The sequence below is a fragment of the Eumetopias jubatus genome, unplaced genomic scaffold (genome assembly GCF_037043125.1).
Source record: "Eumetopias jubatus isolate StellerSeaLion01/CBP00866 unplaced genomic scaffold, mEumJub1_p1.0 scaffold_13, whole genome shotgun sequence".
Classification (NCBI taxonomy): domain Eukaryota; kingdom Metazoa; phylum Chordata; class Mammalia; order Carnivora; family Otariidae; genus Eumetopias; species Eumetopias jubatus.
The window spans coordinates 8,290,531-8,315,619 of NW_028274819.1; the positions used below are offsets into that span (position 1 = coordinate 8,290,531).

A 25,089-nucleotide genomic window follows, 5' to 3' on the forward strand; every position below is an offset into this window, starting at 1 on the left:
CGAGGACACACCCCCCGCCCGCCCCTGTCAGTTTTTGGCGCGTTCCTCGAAAGAGCCAATCGACGCCATCTCACCCCCCGATGGGCGGGGTATGGGGGCGGTTCTTTCGGGTATACCCCGCCTCCAAAGCCGCCAATCTTCTTGAGTGACACCCAATCACATAAGCCAGAAAAGAGGCGGCATTCCTGACTCCTCCCTCCATTCATATTCTTAAATCTCTCTATTCAGAAATCCTCCTCCTCCGCCAGGCCTTCTTTATTTCTGGTCGGCACGCCTGACACTAACCTTGTAACTGAACTCTCATTAATGTTACCCTTTCCAATTCCAGTCTCCATGCAGTGGCAGCCAGCCTCTCATCCCCTTCCTTTCTTCTTTCCTTCCTGGCTGCCTCCTTCTTCCCTTCTTTTTTAAACATAAACCAAGTCATACACCTACTTAAAAAACCTCCAGGTGGCTCCCCACTGCTTACCAGACAAAAGTCCCAATTTTCCTGGATGTCAATCTCCAGCCTCATCTCTACTTACTCCACACCTTCCTCCTTGCTCTCTGATCCTTCCCACCCCCTAGCCTTTTGCTTCTTTGTATCTTGTGTCTTACCTAGAACACTTTCACCTACCTAGCCTTCCTTTCTCATTGACTCCTACTTCCAGGCCTCTGCTTACTGATACAGTCTACTTTATCCAACAGATACTTACTAGCCCCTACTGTATGCCAGGAACTGTTCCAGACAAGGTGGACAAGGACTCCTTTATCCCAGAACTGACATTCCAGAGGGGAGAGACGGACAATAAACAAGCACTCAATGAGAAGCTATCCAGAGTGCTATGATGTGATAGGAAGTGGCGGGGTAACACTGCATCGGGAAGCCTGTGCCATCTTTGTGCCCAGCAGCCCCTGTTTAGCACTACCCACAGGGTCAGTCTCCATCCCTAGACTGGGGGCCACAAGGGCAGAGCATGTGTCTGGTTCACCACTGTCCGCAAAGAGCCTGGCACACATCACTGAAAACGTTTAGGAATTGCAGGAGACTGAACAGTATTCAAATGGAAAGGGGGTGAGGGGCCAGCCACTGAGCCAGGTCTTACCTGCAACAATCTCATTCCATCTTCACAACAATGTCATGAGGCAATTGCTATTATTTCAATTTTTTTTTTTTTTTTTACAAATGAGGAAATAAGTTTAGAGAGCTGGATGATCTGCTCAAGGTAACACAGCTACAAGGCTGCCTAGCCAGGATTCCAGGGCAGGTCTATCTGCTCTAAAACTCAGATTTTTAATTGTCCCATAAGCTACTGCATAGGGAGTTTCCAGAAGTTCCAGTTTGGACATCATGGGTCAATAGCAACAAAGACTGTGGCAGAGGGTGGGGGTGGGGTAGGGTGAGATGGCAAGTTGAGGTAGGGAAACTGAAGGGCCTCCATTTTATTTTTTAATTAATTAATTAATTTTAATTTTTTGCAAGGGACTTTATTTTATTTTTTACATTTTATTTATCTATTTTTTAATAGAGATGACTTTTTTAAGATTTTATTTATTTATTTGAGAGAGAATGAGAGAGAGAGAGAGAGAGAGCACATGAGAGGGGGGAGGGTCAGGGGGGGAGGGTCAGAGGGAGAAGCAGACTCCCTGCTGAGCAGGGAGCCCGATGCGGGACTCGATCCCTGGACTCCAGGATCATGACCTGAGCCGAAGGCAGTCACTTAACCAACTGAGCCACCCAAGCGCCCCTATTTATTTATTTATTTAAGAGGAGAGAGACAGAGGGTGCCTGGGTGGCTCAGTCATTAAGCATCTGCCTTCAGCTCAGGTCCTGATCCCAGGGTCCTGGGATGGAGCCCTACATCGGGCTCCCTGCTCCGCGGGAAGCCTGCTTCTCCCTCTCCCACTCCCCCTGCTTGTGTTCCCTCTCTCGCTATCTCTCTCTCTGTCAAATAAATAAAATCTTTAAAAAAAAAATTAAGAGGAGAGAGACAGAGAGAACATGAGCAGGGTGGGGGGTGCGCAAAGGGAGAGGGAAAAGCAGACTTTCTACTGAGCAGGGAGCCCAACTGGGGGCTCGATCCCAGAACCCTGAGAACACGACCTGAGCCAAAGGCAGATACCCAACTAACTGAGCCACCCAGGCGCCCCAAGGGACTTCATTTTAGAACAGCTGTCTTGGGTGACTGGCTGGCTCAGTCAGAAGAGCACACAACTCTTGATACCAGGTTTGTGAGTTCAAGCCCCACATTGGGTGTACAGTTTACTTAAAATATATATATATATATATTTTTTAATAAGATTTTCTTTATTTAGCTGACAGAGACACAGTGAGAGAGGGAACACAAGCAGGGGGAGTGGGAGAGGGAGAAGCAGGCTTCCCGCCCGCTGAGCAGAGAGCCCAATGAGGGGCTCGATGCCAGGACCCTGGGATCATGACCTGAGCCGAAGGCAGTTGCTTAACCAACTGAGCCACCCAGGCACCCCTACTTAAAATATATATATTAAAAAAAAAAAAATAGAATGGCTCTGTCTCTGCTGTTTTTCTTTTTCTTCTAGGCCCCATTTCTGAATAAGCCAAAAAAGCTATGTTCCCACTTCAAGGGGGAAGCAAGAAAGTTAATCATCTTCTGAGTTTTGTCCTAGGTCCAAAACACCTGGTAACACCTAAGAGCCAGATCCCAAACACGTTCCAGGCCATTAGCTTCCAACAAACCTTGGCTGACACTGGCATCAATACCCCTATCTTTAGTAATTTATTGGAATAACACCTATTGTTTACTTGACACTAGCCTTTGATCGGACCGTACCCTGGATTCCTGAAGGAATACGTACCCTAGACCCCTTTCCAATATAAATCCCTATCCCCAGCAATGCTGAAACTTATTCTCCTTTCTTTTCCAAGCTCCCAGACACTCCATCTGCTAGTCTCTACCTGTCACTTACACTATTCAATAAATTGTTTCCAATTTCTCTGGCTCATGTTTGATTTCTCTCCTGTGTGAAGACCCTCTTGGCTGGTTATGTGGGACCCCCGCCCTGGGTCTTTGGACCCATCTGCCTGCATTGAAGAGGCTGGGAAAACAGGAGCTGTAGAGGAAAAACCTCAGCCCCATGGGGGGAGGGGGGCTCACAGAAAGGTAGCAATGGACCCAGAGTTCCCCAAAGGGCAGACTGTGCCTGAACTTCTGGAGGGATGGGCTCCCAGGCCCTGAGCTACCCCGGACCTTTCTGCACTCCTCCCCACCTCCTCCACCCCTTCATGTGACAATTGTTAACGTCCAGCAGTCTCAGCCCAGCCCCCACCCCTCAGCTCCCAGGCCCCTTTCCCTCACCCTGCCCCAGGCCTTGGCAAACAGCCCAGGACAGATGCTTCTAAACTTCCCCCCACCACCTCCAACCCAAAAGGCACAGCCTAGGGTCATCAAACACTAGTGACTGTCTGCCACGGAGAGTAGGAGGGGCAGGGACCTCCCTCCTGCCCTACTGGCTTTGTCAAGCCTTTGTCCCACGGACAAAGTAATAATGCCTAGATTAGAGCAGAGCCAGGCAAGAGGCCCAGAGATACTTTAGGACGGGACTTTCTGTGGTTCCCTGGGTTACTCCCTGGGGAACCACACGTTCACCTTCTTGACCACTGGCTGGAGGCAAAGGAGCAGAGGTTTGTGGAGCCGGTCCCTCTGTGCTCTGTTCTAGAGTGATCCAGCTTCTCCCAGAGCAGGGAAGAGGCAGGTGGGGCTTAAGTACTACAACTGAGTCTACAAATCCCAGGGCAGGATTTGCACCTAGGTCTGCCTTTCGGATTCATACCAACATGTCTGCTTTGGCCCCAGCCCCCCAGGGACCCCTCCCCCAAACCAGGGACAGACCCGCGTGGTGCACTGATACAACAAAACAGTGCATAGCAAAACACCGAGCAACCTACAGCCACAGACAGAGCATGGATGGCTCCCACAGACATAATGTGGAGCAGAAGCAGCTCTCGAGCCGCACAGACTGTGTGGTCCTGTTCAAAGCCGCTGGGGAGGGGAACAGATGTCAGGTAGTGGGAATCCTGTGGGGAGGAGGGAGGGCAGAGGCCCCTAGAGGCCTGCTGGGGCTTCTGGGTGCTGGTGACAAAATCATCTTCGCTCTGTGATAAGACCATCACGAGTGGCTGTCTATTCATGACTTAGGCAAATTTCTGTATGTCTGCTACACTTCAGTTTAAAAAGTTCAAAACAGGGGCGCCTGGGTGGCTCAGTCGTTAAGCGTCTGCCTTCGGCTCAGGTCATGATCCCAGGGTCCTGAGATCGAGCCCCACATCGGGCTCCCTGCTCGGCGGGAAGCCTGCTTCTCCCTCTCCCACTCCCCCTGCTTGTGTTCCTGCTCTTGCTATGTCTCTCTCTGTCAAATAAATAAATAAAATCTTAAAAAAAAAAAAAAGTTCAAAACAGGGCACCTGGGTGGCTCAGTTGGTTAAGCGACTGCCTTCACCTAGGGAATGATCCCGGAGTCCCGGGATCGAGTCCCGCATCGGGCTCCCTGCTTAGCAGGGAGTCTGTTTCTCCCTCTGACCCTCCCCCTCTCATGTGCTTTCTCTCTCTCATTCTCTCTCTCAAGTAAATAAATAAAATCTTTAAAAAAAGAGTTCAAAACAGATAAGAAAAAAGCAAGGAAAACAAACGTGTGATATAATCTCATTTTTGTAAAACAGAGAAGAAATATCTAGAGAGGTGGGTACACCTAGATAAAAGCCTGGGCGGACACACACACACACACACACACACACACACACACACACACTCAGATTGTTGGAAGTCTCTCTCTCTCTCTCTCTCTCTCTCTCTCTCTTTGGGGGTGAGGCCCAGAGGTCCCAACCTGGGTCCTAGTTCTGATCCCAGGGCCCAGTCTCTTGCCCCCCACTCCCCTCTGCCTGAATGGGGCAGTAGGAATAAATCCCAAGCCTCGGGGGTGGATGGGGGCACTGGTCCCTACTCCTGAGACCAGCTTCACAATCCAGGCCTCCACGGTCCTGATGTCATATATGGGCTGAGAAGATACCAGGTACCCCTTCTCAGAGCTGGCCCCCGGCCCCACTGGCCACACATGGGCAAGAGAAACACTGGGGATCCCCCACGCCAAGCCTGGCACCCTATTAAAGGTGCTGGCCCAACAGCTGCTCTGTCCAAATATGGAGCTTGTGAGGCCTGGGGAGGAGGCTGCACCCCAGGCTGTGGTGCTGTAAGGTATAACTCCCTCAGATCCCCCCTCCCCCAACACACACACCTTCTGGAATTCACCACCTCCCTGAGCACCTAACCCTATCCCGGAGCTAAGAACCTGGCCTAGACTCTCCTGGCGTATGGAGTGGGTGTTGGGCACTGAACCCAGAGCCTGGCAGAGGGGCGGGCTACGGGTGAAGGAGCCCACCCCAGGGTTCTCACTGAGGGCAGCCGCAGCCTCTCCAGAGGCCTGGACGTACTGTCTCCCTGGGGTGTGGGTGGCAGCCGAGGCCCTAGTAGAGTCTTAGGAAGGGTCCAGCCTCCAAAGGAGGAGGGTTCAAGAAGGGGGTGTAGATCCAAAACTAATTTGCTGGGTTACCTAGAGAAACGCTCTTTCCCTACCTGGGCCTTAGGGGTTCCCCTTTGCAAAATGGGGGCTTTCCTGCAAAGTCCAGCAGGAGAAAGAGGCAGGAGGGGCTAGCCTCACCGGAAGGCAAAGGCTGACTTGGGAAACCTAAGCTGGCACTGGTCCAGGCAGAGCAAGGAGTCCCTGGGGCGGGTGTAGGCAGAGTCCCAGGGGAGCATCGGCTTTTCCTGGGGCACAGCTGTCAGCAGGCACCAGACGCTGGGGCGGGGCGGTGGCGGGAGGCGGGGCGGGGGGGGGGTGCAGACACAGCTTGGGGAGGGAGGGAGGGAGGTGTAGAGCAACCAGGGGGTGTGGAGGCAGGGATGCTGCTCTCCCCAGTGGAATGCAGCTGTCCAGGCCCAGCACCCCCGGGGTGTGGCAGCTGGTTGCAAGGTTTCAGCCACCACCACCCCCTCCCCCGCTCCAGGAGCCAAGCAGTGGTTAACCCCTTCCGGCCCGCAGCCCGCAGCCTGCAGCCATGTGTGACGAGGATAAGATCACGGTGCTCCTGTGCTGTATGCTACAGCCTCTCAGGCTTGGTGAAGCCCAGTGGGCGCTGGCGTGGCGGGGACTGCCTGCACCCCACAGCTGACAGCCCACAAGACTCTCCGCAGGGCCAGGCTGTCAGGTCCACAGACTGCCCCCCCACCCCCCCACCCCCCCCACCCCTGCTCCACGGCTCCACGATCCAGAGGGGTACACTGAGACCGCAGGAGGGGTGGAGCTGCGAGGCTGGACCACCCCCGAAGCACACCCAAGGCCTCCCCGCCCCGTCCCCCCACGGTGTGCTGGTGGGCCTGGGCCAAAAGGAGCATCCCGTGCTGCTCGTGGAGGCCCCAGTCAACCCCAAGGCCAAGAGGGAAAAGATGACCCAGGTCGTGGCGGGGACCTTGAACGTTCCTGCCAGGTACGTGACCACCCAAGCCGGGGTGCTGCTGCCATCTGCCTCTGGTTGTACCAGTGAGGACCAGCGTACCAGAGCTCCCAGCCTCACCCCTATCCTGCTGAGACCCCCAGCCTGGACCCCCAACTCCCAACCCTGAGTTCCTCTCTCAGCCACGGGATTCCTGACCTCTTCTGCATCCTGTAGCCCAGGGCGAGTCCCCCATTCTTTCTCATTGTTCTCAACACCCCATCTCTCAGCCAGGCCCCCAGAGGGCCCTAAGGCTGTGCACCTGACAGCCCCATCCCTGGACCCCCACAGCCCTCCAGCCACTTTCCCTGTCCCTTCCCATTCCCTGGACCCACCAATTCAGATACGGGCTGCCCCACCGTGCGGGCCACCTCTTTGGTTCCCCTCTCAATCCACTCCCCGGGCATCAGACTGGACTCCAGGAATGGCGGCACTCACTATGAGCCCCTCTGTGGGGGCTATACTCTGCCCCTCACCATCTAGCGCCCGCACCCGGCTGGCCACGGCCTCACCAGCTCAGGAAGATCCTGCTGAAGAAGTAGCATGGCTACTTGTCACAACTGGTGGAAGAGGAGGGGTGGATGAGGCCACCCCCCAGGCCTACTCCCGGCAACTCTCTACTCCTGTACCTACCGGGGCAAGACCACACAGCGATGCGGGGCCTCCTCTGGTTGTTCCATGGCCCTGGAGCCAACAGGCCGTCCGTCGTGGAGGACAGCTGGACCCAATCCCCCAGGGCAGCCGCCACCAGCTCCAGCTTTGCTACCTCTCCCTGGCTCCTGGCTGTGGCACCCCAGCCCTTCTCCAAGGCAAACAGCTCCACCCCTTCGGAGGCTCCAGGCCCTTCTCAGCCTGGTTGCTTTGCTTCAGGGACCCGGCCCTTTCACCTTGGGTGGGTCTACACTGAGCACGGGGCAGTGTGGTCTGACCTCAGCGCCAGCATGGGCAGCCCTCCCGCTGCCGGCCCATAGCAAATGTTCACCTTCCTACAGTGAAGATCTCACAGCAGGGGCTCCTGGTGCCACAGCGCGGGTTTGCATGCTCCCCTCGCCCACTTCCACATGCACACCTCCAGGAAAAGCAAAGCCACAAGCGCGCACGTGCAGTGGGGCGGCTCGCTCAGGGGCTGCTCCCCGCCCTGGGCGGGCGTCGGGATGCATCGGGCCCCAGTGCGAGGGGACAAAGCGGGCTGTGGGCTCTGAAGCCGGGGCATCCGGCCGAGCTCTGGCACAAACCTGCCTCTCCCTGAACCCATCGCCCCTTCTTCCCCATCCAGTGACGGGGAGACCGCATGGGACATCCAGGAAAAGCCGAGGAAGGGAGCCCTACTGTGAGGACCAGTCCTCCTCTCTGGAGAAGAGCTACGAAGCTGCCTGATGGACAAGTCATCCCTACAGGCCACAGGCACTACTGCCGTCCCAACACCCTCCTCCAGGCCTCCTTTGTGGGCAAGTCTGTGTCCCCGCAGGACGGCCACGCCTCCATCTTGGCCTTCTCAACTCCAGTCCCCATTTCTCTCAACAGCCCCCCGCATGGGACAGAAGGAGCCCCTCAGGTTGGCGAGAGGACCGGCCAGCGTTGTTTCTCTCGGCCAAGCCCTGAGAGGGAAGACCGGGTCTTAAGACCGACAGGTGCCTGGATCTACCAGGCGACGTAGAACTCCATCACCAAGTGTTGCGCTGACATCCACAGAGCCCCGTGTGCTGACAACATCCCGCCCGGGTGCCACCAGGTACCTGGGCATTGCAGGCTGGATGCGGAAAATCACGGTCCCGGGCACCATGAAGATCAAGGTTGTTGAACCCACCACCTGACCACCTTCAAAACCTGGTAGTGGAAATTGCGGGGCGACCAGCTTGCTTCCACTGGCAAAACACAGTCGCTTTCAAACCAGCTCATGCTCTGACTGAAACGGAAACCTTGTCATGCGGGAATGGTGCCTATTGCTCCTTCTGCTCATGGGAGGCATGTCAGCAAGTACCACTTGAGTGAAGAAGCTTCCGTTACAGCTGCAGGGAGGGCTGGAGGCAGCCACTGGAGGACCAAAGAGCGGTCCAGGCCCCTCAAGGAGGTGGGCCCAGACCTCAGGCAGCAGGGACCAAGGAAGGGCCCCCATACCCTTTCAACTCACCGTTTGCCCTGGGGCAAGGGGATGGTCTTTTTTTTTTTAAAGATATTTATTTGAGAGAGAGAGAGAGAGCACAAGCAGGGAGAGAGCACCAGGCAGAGGGAGAGGGAGAAGCGGGCTCCCCGCGCAGGGAGATGTGGGGGCTCCATCTCAGGACCCCGAGACCATGACCCGAGCAAAAGGCAGATGCCCAACTGACTGCGCGACCCAGGCGTCCCAAGGGGACAGTCATTCCAAGGAATTCCTGCCTGGGATTAAAACAGCCTGCAAGGAACAAAGAACTTGGGGGGTGGGGCAGAATTTTGTCACATGGGAAATCTGTTGTATGATTAGCCCAGGGAAATGCTCTCTCCCTTCCCAAGGATTGTGATGCCTTTCTTCGTGCCCCCAAGATAAGGCAACAGCACAAACCATCCCCAGGTGTCATCCCATCACCTGGGGATTGTCTCACCCATCCTGACACCCACTGGACAGCTATTAACCCTGCTCCCCCTTCCCCAGATCACTGCCCTGCCAGAGCACAAATACTCCCTGTGGCTTGGGGCTCCTCCTAGCCTCCTCCCTCTCCACCTCCCAGCAGATAGGATCACCAAGCAGAAGCAAGGCGAGGCTGCCCCCTCCAGTGTCCACAGGAAGTGCTTCTGAACCCCAGCTCCTAGCCTGCTTCCTGCCTCTCCCCCCAGCTCACCCTGGGCCAGGGACTGGCAGGAGTTGTGCCTGGGAGAAGCTGCGTAGCTCCATCTGTCCCATGCCAGGGGCTGAGCCTCTCCCAGCCCGTACTTTCCTGTCCTCTCAGGCCTGACATGAGTTACCCTTCCTTTTGAGCCTTTGTCTTTTGTGAGCGGAGGGAAGAGGGCTTTGGAATCTAAGACAAAGAATATTCGGAGTAACCCAATAAAGCAAAAGGGAGGAAAGAAACACTGACAATCTGTTCAACTCCCACACAAGTGCACTGGAATTTACGTTTAGCCAACGATGTCAAATGTCACAATGCCTGGCTTGGGACTCTGTCCAAGATGCAAAGCAGGCATCCCTTGCAAGACCTTTTACCTCTACCCAGGGCCAGTGGCAAGTGGCACAAACACACGCACTGTCTCAGTCCCCGTTCCCCCCCCAACCCCCACCCCGGCTGTTCGCCCTAGACACCCTGAAGTTTCCTCAGGCCAAGGCTTCTTTCACAGCAAGGGGGGTGGGGCCTCACAGCTTCCTGCCTCCCAGGGTTTCAACCCAGGCCCAAAGCTGGGAGAGTGTGAAGGTGTCCCCTGAGACACACACTGCCCATGGCACCCCAGCATTAGGACACGATCCCAGCAGCTGAACAAAGTGTCTTTTATTTGTGACATACAATGCAAAAAGAGATCACCTTTGTGACAACCAATGCAAAAAGAGATCACCTTTCCCTTTGATTCCAGTGATAACAAGTTGCTAAAGAAAAAAAAAAAATCAAGAAGTTTATCTTCAGTTTCCTCTAAAAAAACCAGAAAGGGTTAAAAAGAACCATACACATGTCACATGTCATATACACATTTGACATCAACAAAAAATAACCTGAAATAGTGGATACAACTAAAAAAAAAGAAAAAAAATTCTTAAAAAATATTTTAACATGCCCCAAACAAAACACACACAAAAGCCCAGGAACAAAAGGCCTGCTCTGTTTCTCAAAACCAAGACCTGGGGAAGTGGAGAAAGACTGATGTTTGAGAAGTGAACGGGCTCAACACAACGGAGGGAGCTGCTGGTCTCCTGCCCCAGCACTGGCCCCCCGAGCCACCCTGCAGGAAACGGCCAGCAGAGGCTGCAGGAGCAGGTACCAAGCACCCCATCTACCAATGGGCTCAGTGGCAGGTGTCCAACGAGTGGAGAGAGACAACATACACTGAACTCACCGTATGAGGAATTTACAGTGGGGTTCCTTTTGATCCCCTTGAGTAGGAGGTATCAGAAATCCATGATCTAAGACAATAAATATCTGTTCTGCATCGACAGACAGGAATCAGAGGAAAAAATTCCTAAACATGCTTCTGTCATTCCATGATTCTTGGAAGGAGCCCGCCAATGCTCTCCTCCCAGCAATTTAAAATTCTCCCCGCCCCTCCCCCCACGTAGAATGCCCCGGGAGCTGGAAGGTAGGGACAGAGATGGGCTTATTCCAGTGTAAAGCAGCAAGGCCCTCCCCAAGGGAGGGCCACATCCGCTGCCTGCGGCGGGGTCAAGAGCCACAGAGAGCACTCTGAGGGCGGGGCTGGGTGGAGGAGGCCGTGTGCACAGCCCCCCACCCCCTTGCAGGAGCAGGAAAGTGGGGAAGCGAGATCAGCTCTGGGGAGACCCACCAGCAGAGACCACCTGAGTCAGGGCAGAGGGTGGGGTCTGAGCAGGCTCTGAGGTCAGAACAGACAGACCTCCAAGTGAGCAACTCTGCAAAGGCTAGAACCTTTAAGACACTCCCTAAAGCAGAGCTCAAGGATGTCCAAGGGGAGGCGGCAGGTGCTTTTTCCTGGATAAGGATTTGGTCATTTTCTTCCCTGGAAGGGGTGCAAGGCCCAGAGATCAGGGCAAGTGTAAGCTCTGACCCACAGCCTCTCTATCCTGTGAGAGAAGAGGAAGGCCGCGGCCCAGCTCCAGTCTGCTGCCACAGGGTGATGCTGGAGAGAGAGAGAAGAGCAGTGGTTCTGGCCACGGAGAGGCATTCCTGCTGCAGCCTGAGCTGCCAGCCAGGGCAGTGGCACCAGGCCTCACTGAGGCAGCAAGGGGCAAGGCTGGGGAGTGCAGGCAGTGGGGCCTGCTGCTGGCTGGGGGCTCTCTGCAAAGGGCAGCGCCACCTTCAGAGAGAGATCAGCACCAAGATATGAGAGGCAGTAGCACTGAAAAGGCCAGGAACGAGGGGTCCTTCTGGGGGAAGATGGGGGGGCTCCCTAATGTAATCTTCCCTCCTTGAGAGTAAGAATAGAGGTATCGGGTGAGGTGAGCCGGGGGACAAGTGGTAGGGAGGCGACGGACAGGAACTGGCAGGACCTCTGGCTTGTTTCTGTGAAGGGAGAGCTCGAGTCGCTGCCAGGAGATTAAGAGGTTCATCTAGAATGCAGCAAAGTCCGAAAACCCAGAGAAGCAACTCTCTTCCCGGGGGAGCCCCCCCCAGCCCCCATCCACACCTTGTTCCCGGTCCTCTCATCCTCTTACTGACAACAAGGCAGAGAGGGATGGAGCCTTCCTCCTAACGGGCCGGTCCCCTGGGATGCCTCCACACTAACTGTGGGTCCATAGAAGCACAGCTAGAAAGAGCTCCCTTGCTTCCCAGTGTTGTGGCACAAAAGACCTCCCCGCAGTCTCCATCAGAGCATTCAGCTACGAAACAGGACTCTCTGCGAAGCCTAGCTCTATGTTCAGATCTTGCACTCAGTCCATTCCTTGTTGGGGACCAGCCAGACCCTGACCCAGGGCTCTGGGACTTTTATAAAGGTGGGCATAAAACTCCCCATTTGTCCAAGTGTGTGTGTGTGTGTGTGTGTGTGTGTGTGTGTGTGTGTGTGTGTGTGTGTGTGTGTGTGTGTGTGTGTGTGTGTGTGTGTGGTGTGTGTGTGTGTGTGTGTGTGTGTGTGTGTGTGTGTGGCGGGGGGGGGCTTGTCAGGAACCCATCTGCAGAGAAGCTGGGGAACCTCACACTCAAGGGCACAAGGGCCGAGCGAGAAGGCAGCCGCTGTGAGAGGCCCCCGTCATGCCCGGCCTCCGTCAGCTCTTCCCCCAGTACCCTCTCCTCTCTGCTCCTTCAGGGCACTCTGTTCTTCTAGGAGAGTGGAGGACGGGCAGCTCGGACCACTCCACTCCAGGGTTCTGTGCTCTCAGGCTGCAGCCTGGCATGTGCAGGGCTGAGGAGGCCACAGCTCTGAGGGCACTTGGCCAGCAGCATGAGCCCAGGGAGAGGAAAGGCCTTGGAGAGAGCATTCTAGCTTGGGAGCTCAGTGGCAGCAGCCGCCACAGTGCCCGCCCGCATGGGAGTGCTGGCTGTCCCCAAACTTGGTCCTCCGGCTCAGGATCTCGTAGGAGCAGTCCTCTCCACAGCAACCAGACATGCTGGGGGAAGAGTCATCGATTTCAAATCTGCAAGGAAAGCAAGAGGAAAGGCTTGGCTGCAGGTAGCTGACTGCCTTCCTTCCTAGCCCGGGAACTTTTCCACCTGCCACACTCACGAGAGCCCTAGGAGCGAGGGCGCAGGCAGAGGGCATGCCCACGCCATCTCACCAATCCCCAGGTTACTCCCACGGACCACCGGACTGGGAGCTCAGCCTTCAGGATGAAGGAGCGCCAGGACCAGTAAAAAGGCCCTGGGGCAGGCACCCCCCACCCCCCAGAGGGCCCCACACCAGGACACCAAGGCCCAGCTCCTTACTGCAGCGCTTCTCTGAAGAACTGGTAGGCGCCATGATTGTGCTTAAATACAGTTAACATAACTTTCTTCATCTGTGTGCTGGAAAGAAAGCAGAGAGAACACCTTCCAGAAAGAGAAACAGAAACTCATGCCTCCTCTTTCATGTCTCTGCCTGCTGTCTCCCATTTGCTCCTGAGAAGTGCTCCTCTGAGCCCCAACTCTAGCCTCCATGCTGGGCACACACAGCACGCCATGCTTCCGTTACAGGGCGGACCAGACTGCACGGGCATCGGGCCCCCACCCGACTGACTGCTTCACCTCCTCTCTGCACCCCACTATTCAGGCACAACAAGGGCTCAGAAGCACTTGCTGCATTGAGCCACACGTACAAAATCTGGAGTCACAGCAGGGTGGGGAGTATCTTTACTGAGAGTGTTCTAGATGCATTTCTTCCGAAACATTCCTATGAGCCTTGCCCACAGAGGCTCAAAGAACAGTGGATGGCTCAGATGCAGATCCCTCCAATGGAATGACACACGAGGTGGGGGTGGGGGACGCCCTTACCTATTGGCCATGAGCTGCAGGATCTGTATGAGGAACTTCCCTAGGCCTTTCCGCCGCACCTTGCTTTCCAACTGCACTTCGTAGCTGGATGAAGAAAGCAGCGAAGTGAGCACGGGGAGGCAGGGCCCATCAGAGGAGCCTAGGGCCCTGGGAGCCCGCAGACCCACACCGGCACAGTGGACTCTGCCACCCGGCTGAGTGCCTAGAGCAGCGCCGGTGTGCCCTCCCCACGGCCTACCCCAAGCTGGGGCTCCTACCAGTACAGGACTTCATCCCCGCACTCCACGTCAAAGCGGAAGTGAGAAAAGGCAACAGGAACCGAGCTGCTTTCCCAAGCAATGAGGTACCAGGCTCGGTCATCCGTCATTTCCTCGCGTTTCTCTCGGTCCTTCCAGCCCCACTCGCTTTGCTCATACCTGGGAAATGTCGGGGGAGTCAGGGCGGGGCAGCCCAGAAGGGGAGGAGTGAGGGCCCCCCCGTCGGGGCGCGCTTACATGGTCTGCATGTTAGTTTTGGTCAGGTCGAAGGCCCAAGCCACAGTGGCCGGCTCCAGTCCAGACACTCGCTTACACTCGATGGAGACGTTTAACCTGAAGAAGAGGGAAAGGCGGCATGTGGAGCCGGCGCAGGCCCGAGCGCGGCCTGCTGCCCTGATGGCCTCACGGCGCAGTGGGCCTGATCTCAGTTCACCCACAGAGAAAGGCCGAGCCTGCACCCCGCCTTGCGGGACGTGACTACAGAAGGTGCTGCTGAACAAACAAAGCCTTTTGGGCTGAGATTAACAACTGTCATCGCCGGGCCACCACCCTGACCACAGTCCCATTTTCCTGCCTGCCCTGAGAGGCCCTTATCAGCCTCAGAACTTTGTACACTTCCATCCCTCTCCACTACCTCTTTGCTTTTTCCAGCCTCTCTTCTGCACTTTGCTATAAACACTGGACTCTCCTCAGTTCCTCTAGTTCCTGCCCTTAGGCAGTTAGACTCTGAACAGACTCCTCACCATCAGCTCGAAAGTGGCTGGGTCACCTCAGGCCCTTTGAGAAGGCCATGGTTCATAACCCCCTTGAGGGGTCCGGCCTGCAACTTCCTTTGAGGAAACAGTGGGTCCTCTTGGCCGACCAAACGGGGTGGGGCAGGGTCCAACCCCACACTGTCTTCCTATACCAACACATGCTGTAGACATTAAGGTATCGTAATCTATTTACTTCTGAGGGAAACGTTAGTAAACCACAGTTCAGCTCCTTGGCCAATCTCCAGGCAGTGCTGCATTCTGACAGGACCGAAGTCAGGGACACGAAGTCCTTAGAGAGGTCCCAGGTCAGGACGTTCCAATGGCCCTTGACACGACCCCTCCGAGGACGTCCCCCTTGGAAATGCCTGTCACCTCTGCTGTCTGGTCTGCCATATGAGCTGCACGTGCGCTCAGCCTTACACATTCGGAACTTCTTGGCTCTAGAGAGTCTTCCTTTCTTTGTAAGTACTGACCATGTCGTAGTCAGAAACGCCCCAATACAGCCTTCCATCTGGCTCAGCCGTCTATTTTCCAAAGGTTGGTCTGCAGGTATGAATTCTCCACTAATCTGAGTTCTCTTTTTTTTAAATTCTTTTTTTTTTTTTTAAAGATTTTATTTATTTATTTGAGAGAGAGAATGAGAGAGAGAGAGCATGAGAGGGGGGAGGGTCAGAGGGAGAAGCAGACTCCCTGCCGAGCAGGGAGCCCAATGCGGGACTCGATCCCGGGACCCTGGGATCCTGACCTGAGCCGAAGGCAGACGCTTAACCAACTGAGCCACCCAGGCGCCCTCTTTTTTTTTTTTTTTTTTTTTAAAGATTTTATTTATTTGACAGAGAGAGACACAGCGAGAGAGGGAACACAAGCAGGGGGAGTGGGAGAGGGAGAAGCAGGCTCCTGGCTGAGCAGGGAGCCCAATGCGGGACTTGATCCCGGGACCCTGGGACCCTGACCTGAGCCGAAGGCAGACGCTTAACGACTGAGCCACCCAGGTGTCCCTCTCTCTCTCTTTTTATTTCAGTTAAGTACATGAAAGCAGGATCACAGCCACACAAATAACACAAAATCCCAGGCACCAAAGGAGCCTAGAGTCAGCTGGCAATGCCTGCTTCGGGACTCTTCCACTATTTCTGAAAGTAAATAGGAGCGTGGAATATGGAACATGAGAAGACATCACAGGAAGGGATCTCTAAACTGTGTCAGAGGACTTCCCAGACAATGAATGGCATGGCTACTGGAGGAACTGTACTACGTCTGAAGGAAAAGTTAATGTGATACTATGCAATTCAGACAAAGCTACGAAAAACAGATATAGTGTCACCTACTAAACTGTTCGTTTCATAATTCATGTATTTACATCTATCTATCTTGTTCACTAAAATACTCATACCAACTGCTACTTACAGAACTGGATATAATGCTCTTTCCTCCTTAAAATGACCTTCCAAGTTTGGCATCATCACTCCATTTAACAAACCCAAAAAATGAGGCTTAAGGAGTGTGGCTTGTTTGAATACAGTTAATTAGAGGTACAGTTTTGATTGAAACCCATAGCTGTGATTCTCTAAAACCATAACCCCTGTTTTTCTCTAAGCCAAAGTAGCTCTGGTAAGACTGGTTATGCTTCCTATTCTATAAACCAAAAGGACAGAAAGGGGAAGGGGGCTTTCACCCAGATCCTACAGCAGTAAACTGGATTAGCAACAATAACAAGTAGTAATAACAGCTAACACTGACCTAGGTTTTGGTAAGCTCCAGGCACAAGCACTTTATACCTAATCCTCCTGATGAAACCATTTATTATTAGACCCACTGCTGATTAGAAAATGGAGGTACAGAGAGGTTAAGTCCAGGGTCCAGGGTCATACAGCCAGTAAGTGGCTTTTAACAATCATACCATACACTCCGGGAAAGAGCCCTAGATTGGGAATTAAAAGCCCCCTCAGCAGCCAGGGAGAAACTCTGTGGCTCAGAAATCTTATTCAGCTTCTCTGAGTCTTGGTTCCCCCCTGCATACAAGGAGGAAGTCAGCCTAGATGATTTTTCAAGTTCATTTCAGCTCTACTATTCTTCACCCGGAGAGAATATCAAATCCTAAAGAAACATCAGTATAAGATTATGCAATCTTTGCTCATTTATGGATTCCTCTGTCACCCTAACCAGGGGCTTTTATATCAACAAGACACTCGCCATAGCTTCTCCTTTTTCCTAACAAAGAATGAGAAAATTTGGGTCAGAGGAAGCATACTCTGGGAAGATGAATTCCTTCAGACACTCAACAGTTAGGAGTGCTGAACACTTACCCATTTCGATCGTATTTCTTGAACACTGGGAAAGCCTCCAGAGGGTCTCCAAGCTGTGGAGGGAAAGAGAAGAGGAGTGGCACAAACACACGCATGGCGCAGTCAGACTCTGCCCGGAAGTGAGACAGCGTGCAGACCCACAATGGGAGGCTCAGCTCCCGGCCCAGGAGCAGCCCCCAGACAGCCTCTCCATCTGCCTCAGCTCTGAAATCACATGTAGGAAGGTTCTAGTAAGGAGGCCCAAGAGAGTTAAGTCAGCGCGTCATTTCACAAGGTTGGAAGAGACTCTACTAGCCTAATACTAACACTGGCCTATAGGTCACATGACCCAAAAGACGGAGGCCACTTGATCCACCTGCATTTTTTTTATTTTTTATTTTAAGTAGGCTCCATGCCCAGTGTGGGGCTTGAACTTGTGACCCTGAGATCAAAAGTCACCTGCTCTACCAACTGAACCAGCCAAGTGCCCCATCCACCTGCATACTTTTTCTTTCTTAAACATTTAAAAAAAATTTTTATTTATTTATTTTTGAAAGAGAGAGCACGCCCCAGGTGGAGGGGCAGAGGTAGAAAGACTCTCAAGCTGACTCCACACTGAGGGCAGAGCCCAACACAGGGCTAGATCTCATGACCCTGAGATCATGAACTGAGCCGAAATCAAGAGTCGGATGCTTAAATGACTGAGCCACCCAGGCACCCCTCAACTGTATAGTTCTAAGAAGCCCCCAACTAACCTCACTGGGTCAATGGCACAATCATGTCTCTGAACCACCTCCTTATAAATGTGGACTGTTTACTGGGTGGGCTAAAAAAGTAACAGAAGGGGCGCCTGGGTGGCTCGGTTAGGAGTCTGCCTTCGGCTCAGGTCATGATCCCGGAGTCCTGGGATCGAGCCCTACATGGGGCTCCCTGCTCAGCGGGGAGTCTGCTTCTCCCTCTCCCCCTGCTCATGCTCGCTCTCACTCTCTCTCAAATAAATAAAATCTTAAAAAAAAAAAAAGAGTAACAAAAAACTGGGTGCCTCGGTGGATCAGTCAGTGAAGTGTCTGCCTTTGGCTCAGGTCATGATCCCAGAGTCCTGGGATCAAGCCCCGTGTCAGGCTCCCAGGGAGCCTCCTTCTCCCTCTGCCTGCAGCTCCGCCCAACCCCCCCCACCCCCCACTTCTGCTCTCTGTCAAATAAGTAAAATCTTAAAAAAAAAAAAAAAAAAGAGAGCGTAACAAAAAATGTGATATGAAATGGGAGCAGGAAGGATGACCAGAATCTCTTCAGGTCTGTTTGAAAGCCAAGCCTGTGGCCCCCTGAACCAGGCTGCTGCCCCCCCCACCCTGGTACCAGCACAGCCTTTGGTACTTCAGTCAGTCAATAAATGTTTGAAGGAATGAATGAGAAAACTATACCACATTTTACCAGGGACGTTTCCTCTCCAAAATGCAAAATCCTAACAAAAATTTCTCCAGACCCTAGTCTTCTACTGATATGGAAGGAGACCCACAGAGGGGAGCAGCCACTTTCATTTGTTTTTTTTTTTCTTTCTTTTTAAAGTAGGCAGCGCGCCCAGTGTGGGCCTGAACTCATGACCCCGAGATGGAGAGTCACACGCTCCACCGACTGAACCAGCCAGCCACTTCCATTTGAATCCACATTTCCCTGCACACCTAGGCCAATCTCTGGCCCTCCTGGCAACTCTCCTGCCGGGCTCATTTTCCTCAGCGGGCCAATAAGAAAATGCTGCCACAGGGTGGCGCCAAAAGAAGTCGAATGCAAAACCGAGCTGAAGCTCCAGGAGGAGGGGACGTGGGAACGAGGGGAGTCACCCTGTTGGCAGCGTCCACTTTGGCACAGACTGCATCCATGGCTGCTCGTTCCTCCAACCGCTTCTGCTTCTTCTCCTTCGCTTTGCTTGACTTCCTCTGCAACAGGGAAAAGCAAAGTTGGCTGGAAGGGCTGTGGCCGACCCAAGACTGGGCTTTCCCTTTGAGGAACCTTAGAGTCAGTCCCTGAGCCCACAGGCCTGGCCCCAGTGGCAACAACTTCCAATCCTGACTGCTGCACACTTGGCGGGGTGGGAAAGATGCAAGCGTTTTCTAGTCGTGAGAGCTCGGGAGCATCACCAGACTCCTCAGCTTCCTTGTCGGAAAGAGTACTGACCCTGAGGACTGCTGGGTCACTGTGAGGACCCAGTCAGAGCATATGACAATGCCTGCAAGACAGCCTGGTCCCCAGCAGGTGCCTAATAAATATGCACTCATCCATTCCCTCCTAAGGAAGGAACAACTAATTTTAGACACATTCAGGGCAGGTTTCAAGGAGGAGATGGCATCTGAGGTAGCCGCTGAGAGCTGTTCTAAGGATAAGTTTATTCAAAGCCTTCTCAGTGTCTGCCAGCTTCCAGAGACAAAGATCTGGTCTGGGGGAGCCCCTCTGGGAGCTGGGTCCCCTAAGCTGAGACCAGGGCACTCTGGCTTAAGAAGACAGAACTGTTCCCCAGAAGCGCTGCTCGGCCAAGGGCAATGAGCGGCAGGCACACTGCACACCTAGTATCTACAAGGGCGGAGTGAAGGGCCTCAGGGGGTTCACCTGGCGACAGAGGCCATGCTCACACATGGCGCGCAAGGCCATGGTGCAGGGCACACAGCAGCGGGGGGGGGAGCAAAGGGAGAGTGTCTGTGCACAGAGGCATCCATGGCAAAGTACCCACAACTGCATACAGAGCAAATCCTATTTTATGGCTCCCGTGGGGTTCTCTCAGGCCTACATGGACCCTCTTGCCCTCCTGTAAAAAGCTAGGAACACAGGAAAAAGCGCCCATGTGCTGGAATCTGACAGACCTTACCCAGAACCTCTTCCTGCTCTTCAGAGTGGTGTTCGGGCAACACCCAGTCCTTCTCTGTGTCTCCCGCCCTCATCCGATGAATGAGGTGAGTGAGGCTCTCATCAAACCTTCTCTGAGGTGGGAGGCCGGGGAGACTTACTCGGACATGCGCTCACTCATTCTCACTCCCAAGGAACACGGCAGCGGCACATGCATCCAGAGTTGCTCGCCGTCCGCCCCCCCCCCCAAAAGCCAGCCCAAATCCCGAAGGCACCTAAAGGCACTGGCGGGATGGCTCTGCTTTCTTACCCACCTCACTGCCTCTTCTGACTCCACCCCTGGGTTTCCTGAGCTCACCAGAGAGGCTGTACTCCCTACAACTGCACCTTAGCCCCGACGCCGGCACCAGCAAAGGGGGAGCTGAAAAATCAGATGCTGGAAAACTTTCTCGGGATAATTCTACCCTCAGCTCTCCAAGGAATAACACTGCCTAACTCTCATTTCAAGCGACCAGGAGGCAAGAGGGATTGCTCTTCTAGGTGTAAACTCGCCCAACCAACACCAGCTATTTTATCCTTTATCCTTCCACTGTGCTGGAAGTCCGGCTAGATCCCATTCCTTACCTCCCTCAAGGAAGGAGCAAACAGAAGAGAACAGACTGTTTTCGTCACACTAGGACTGGAGGCGACAGAACCAGCCCCCTTCGACCACACACAGGTTTTAAAGTACCCATCTTCTTCTCTGGGAATTTGAGTTTCAAAACAACACTGAGAGATACACTCAGCTCGCAAAGTACTTTGCAAACATCTGCTTCAATTCTCGGGGCAAAAACCAGCACCTCCGTTCCCACGTGAGGAAACTGAGGCTCAAAGGGATGGTGTGACTTGTTTAGTGTCCCCCACGAGTAAACAGCAGAAGGGGACTGAACCCCGGGAGCTGGGCCAGTTGTTCCACCAGCCCTGCTGTCCCCCAATGGGAAGGCCAACATCAATGTCAAAAGACCTTCCTTCTCAGTCCTGCCAAGATAAAGTTCAGAGCTTAGGAGCCGTTAAGGTAGCAATTCATTTCTCACCATGCTTCTGGCTCGGTGATGGCCGACGAGCCGGCCGGCGCAGTGCTGCCCCAGGCCCTACCTCTCCACTGAGGGAGGGGTAAGGAGACCCGAGACAGCCGGCCTCCAGGAAAGAACATGAGCCCTGGCATCACTCAGGCCAGGCCAGTGCCCCTCCCGCCGCCCCTGCATGACCTGTGAAAGCAAGGCCATCTCCGGGAAAATGGGGACATGAGTGAAAGGACAGGTCAGAGGTCACCTTTACAGTAGAGGCAAGCTCCCCTCCTCCACCCTGCACACTAGTTCTCTCTTCACACAATACAGAGCAGAAAAGATCAAAGGTGCTGGAAGGAAAGTGTGACTCCCGGGACCCAGAAAGCACTGAAACGTGGGTTCCCGCCACAGCATCTCATTTCTAAGCCCATGAAGAAAGTAATTCCTAAGCACAAGCAGTAGGAGGGCCAACCCCAGGCCTCCAGGAGATTTATGGGCTCATTCATGCAAGGGAACAGGCCAGCCAGACAATCCTCAGAGCGAGGCTCGGGGCTGCCATGGCCCGAGACGGCAGATAATGAAAGAGACCCCTAAGTGCTTCGCTGCCTGCACATGGGGTATGTGGCAGGCTGCAGCAGGCCAGGGCAGACAGGCAGGGGCTCTCCCTCAAACCTAGCACACATTAGGAAAAGTGGTCTCCTACTGTTCCAATTAGCTTTGCCCTGCCTCGTGGAGGTAAGGCTATCCTGCAGGGACACAGGAAAATTCTCCTAATTAAAATGGGAAATAAGCACAGTGAACAGTAAAGCTCATTGTGGTTAAGTGTCTTTCCCAAGGGAGCTTTATATAATAAAAAGAGTATGGGATTTTGAGTCAAGAGACTTGGATTTGATTCTCAGCTCTTCCACTTAGTAGCTGTGTGACTTTGGGCAAGTTACTTAATCTCTTTTCAGCGAGTTATTTAGTTTCTCTGGATCTCAATCTCCTCATCAGTAAAAGGGGGCTAACAGTGCTTATACCTCACAGGACTGCTGTGAGGACAAAATGATACAATGTACTAGATATAAAAAATAAGGACTTCTGTTTACAAGGATCCACTAGTGTCACACACTCTGCTAATGCTTTAATAAAGAGGCTTTATTTTAAATAACAAGTTATGTGTGCCCACTTCTTCGATGAGAAAACTGAGGAACAGAGAGGTTAGAGAACTTTCAGGGTCACAGAGCCAGTGAACAGAATTCTCAAAGAGGTCTCTCCCTACCACCCTCTCCCTCCACTCTACGCCAGACTGTAACACTCCATGAGGGAGAGGTCACATTGGCTTCATCTGTCAATGTACACCCAGTGCTCAGCAAACAGTAGGTACTAAGTCCATAACTGCTGAATGAATCATCCAAGATTCAAATCCAGGTCTGAACCCTAAAATCCACGCTTCTTCCACAACATCAATTACATGTACACAGCACTTTTTATAAAGTGTGACATAAGTGTTTTCACACACAGCTGTGAAACCCCTCCCCCTGCTCTGCCTCTCGAAGTAGTATCTCCACATGCAGTTAGGACTGCCAGGTCACACAGAGAAATTCCAAAACAAAAAGCACACAGATGGGGGCAGGAGGCACCTTTCAGAAAAGAGATTTGGCAGCTCTTAAATTTTCAGTGTCAATACCTTCACCCCACAAAGTATCCAGGATCCAGAAAAAAACCTCCATTTTTGGTGAAGGGAGCCAGAGATCTACACTCTAATTCCTAAAAGACAACACATCTGTGGCAGCAAGGGTGGAAGAACTTTGAAGAGAAGGGTGTTCCATCTGATGCTTCTCTCTCTTAGCCTGAGGTTATCTGTCAAATGGAGCAGGGCCCTCCCACAGATGGTGCTCACCACAAACACTGACCTTCCTGACACTGAGGTGGGGAGTCCACAGCCCCCATCCAGGAGGAATGAGGATAATGAGAAGGTTCCAGCATTGTTTCAGGGAGGAAGATTCAAGTTTCTCTTTTTTGCAGTGAGTTTTAGGCCAGAAGAGACTAGGCAGGGGCCGTTCTGAGAAACACATCTGTAGAGTATGAGTAATAACGTGGAGGCCCTAAAGGAAGCAAGGGTCGCAGTATCTCTGAGGCTTGCTCTTTCAACTCAACCAATGAGGAAGTGTTGAACAAGAATGGCATGTTATGCTTCTTGTTTGCTGCTCAGTCTGTAGTGGCTGGCGCTGGGTAGACACTTACCGACTGATACCAGGGACACAGATTTTTACCTCATTTCAACAAGAGTTGAGGTTTGGGACCTTTCACCAAAACCTGGGTTAAATATACCTAAGGTCTCCAGACTTGATTCTCTACATACGAAGTACATAGTACCCCAAATTCCTTGCTGAAACAAGATGAAAGTGTTTTGACGCAGATTACATAAAGTGCTTCGACATGGATTAGACGACTAGTTTTGTCTAAGTTGATCTGTTCAGTCAATAACTACTTGAGTGAGAGAAAATCTAGGTTAACAACAGGAGGGACAAACCAATGGGTTAAAAATAGCACAAATCTATTTTAGATAACTACAATAAAAGTGAGAATACAAGCAAAAACAACAGCCACGATCTGCATCCACTACCTCATTTAATTCTCACATAATATGGGGGGCGGGTATCATCACCCACATTACATAGAGGAGGAAATTCAAATTCAGAAAGGCCACCTCACTGGCACAATATCATGCTGCTAGCCAGGAAGATGGGGCTGGAACTGAGGTATCTCTGGCTCCCAAATCAGGGCTTCCTAAAGGTGGTGAAAATTCCCGGTAAAAACTAACCTACACAGTACCAGGAAGGGCCAGTTCCATTTTCAGGAGAGTGACTGATACTACTCTAATTGGAACTTAGGAAGGTGAACTCACAGAAATACTTGAATAACTTCTGCCCAGCCCTCTATCGGCACATGCCAGGGAAGGGCGCACCTCCGGGCTGCCTCACACAGAACACCTGTTCTGTCACTATCCATCTGTGGCTGAAGCCATCAGACAGCCCCCCCCCAAACCAATCCCCTCCCTGCTCACCTTCTGCACCGCTCCCCCATGCAAAGCCACCTGCAGCACTTAGACTAACGACCCAAGTAATCATCAAAACCACTCTGTTGCATCTGGGAGGCCTAGAGAGCAGGCCTCCGTTGGAAGGGAAGAGGGCGTTTTAGGAGCAGGAGGAACCTGGTGGAGAGGTTTGGAAAGAGTGTAGGGGAACCGGCTTCAGCGAGAATCCGGGTAGCGGGAAAAGCAGCCAGTGGCCGAGGGCTGGGGAGGCCCGAGGCAGGGTCTGGCTCCTGCTCACTGCCTGTGTGACCTTGGCTGGGAGCCTCTTCTCTGGGCCTCAGTTCCCTGCAAGCCAGGGGAGGCCTAGGATGTGGGAAGCCGTGAAGCAGGTGACAGCCAGGTGATGGGTGACCCCTGGGGGTGGGGGGTACCCCAGGGACCGCGCGGGGCTTAGGGGGTGGCCAAGAGCATAACAGGTCAGCCAGGAAGCCGGGGGGGAGGGCGCGACGCGAGGGGCGGGGGACACCCAAAGGGGTGGGGCCCGGAGAAGGGGGCTCCCCAAGGGATCCCCGGGCTGCGCCGAGCGTGGGGACGCTTAGAATGTGGGAGTCGGGTCATGTGGGGGTTGGGGGTCACGTGAGGCCGGAGGGGGTCGGGGGTCACGTGAGAGGGGGGTTCAAGGAACAATGGGGGCGCAGGGGGCGAGGGGAGCGGGGAGCGCTCCCGGCCTTCGCGTCTCCTCTCCCTGCCTCACTCACCCCCATGGCGGCAACGGCGGCGGCGGCCCTCAGCTCCTCCTTCCCACACTTGCCGGCAGGGAGGCGGCAACGGCGGCGGCGGCGGCGGCAGCGGCACCAGCGCGGCGGCGGGCCCCGCACCGCGCATGCGCCTCGCGGGCTCTCCTGCGCGCCCTGGCGGGCACCGCGCCGGCGCAGAGCGGGGGAGGGCGCGAGCGGGGGAAGCGCGCAGGTGGAGAGCCGGGGAGGCGGGCCGAGGGTCTAGCACCCGAAAGAGGCGGGAGGCGCGAAGCAGCGTCGCGCTGGGAATGACGTAGCGCCCGGGCCCGCCCCCCTCCTCTCCTGGCTGTGTCTGTAGCTATGGTAACGGCCGCGCCTGGCCGCCTGGCCGGGAGAAGCGCGCTGCCAGGCTGCCGGGTGTGTGGCGGCGGTAACCCCTGCGCACCTCCCCTCCGCGGCCGGCCCGGCCCGGGGCCGCCAGCAGAGCAGCCACCCTCGCTCAGGACCAAACGCGTCGTGACCTCGGAAGCCCCAGCCCCTCCTGCAACCCTCGGGCACAGGGGGAACTCTTTGTAAACGTTCCCACCTTCGAGATCTT

The 25,089-nt window shown here is 54.0% G+C and overlaps 1 protein-coding gene across 1 annotated transcript; it reads right to left on the reverse strand.

Moving 5' to 3' along the window:
• Positions 1-12,230: 12,230 nt before the first annotated feature.
• On the reverse strand, positions 12,231-24,618 carry NAA40 (N-alpha-acetyltransferase 40, NatD catalytic subunit). The gene is made up of 8 exons (XM_028118328.2): positions 24,513-24,618; positions 18,693-18,788; positions 16,876-16,928; positions 14,055-14,150; positions 13,818-13,976; positions 13,561-13,644; positions 13,018-13,095; positions 12,231-12,728 (listed from the first exon to the last, which is right to left on the reverse strand). The coding sequence occupies exons 1-8, from the start codon at positions 24,516-24,518 to the stop codon at positions 12,587-12,589; spliced, it is 714 nt and encodes a 237-aa protein (XP_027974129.1). The 5' UTR covers positions 24,519-24,618; the 3' UTR covers positions 12,231-12,586.
• Between the last annotated feature and the right edge of the window lie 471 nt (positions 24,619-25,089).

Coding starts and splice junctions, on each gene's coding strand:
- NAA40 (XM_028118328.2), bottom strand. Junction 14,151..16,875: donor AAGAAATACGATCGAAATGG/GTAAGTGTTCAG, acceptor CCTCTTCTTCAG/GTTAAACGTCTCCATCGAGT. Junction 13,645..13,817: donor GGGGATGAAGTCCTGTACTG/GTAGGAGCCCCA, acceptor TTCTTCATCCAG/CTACGAAGTGCAGTTGGAAA.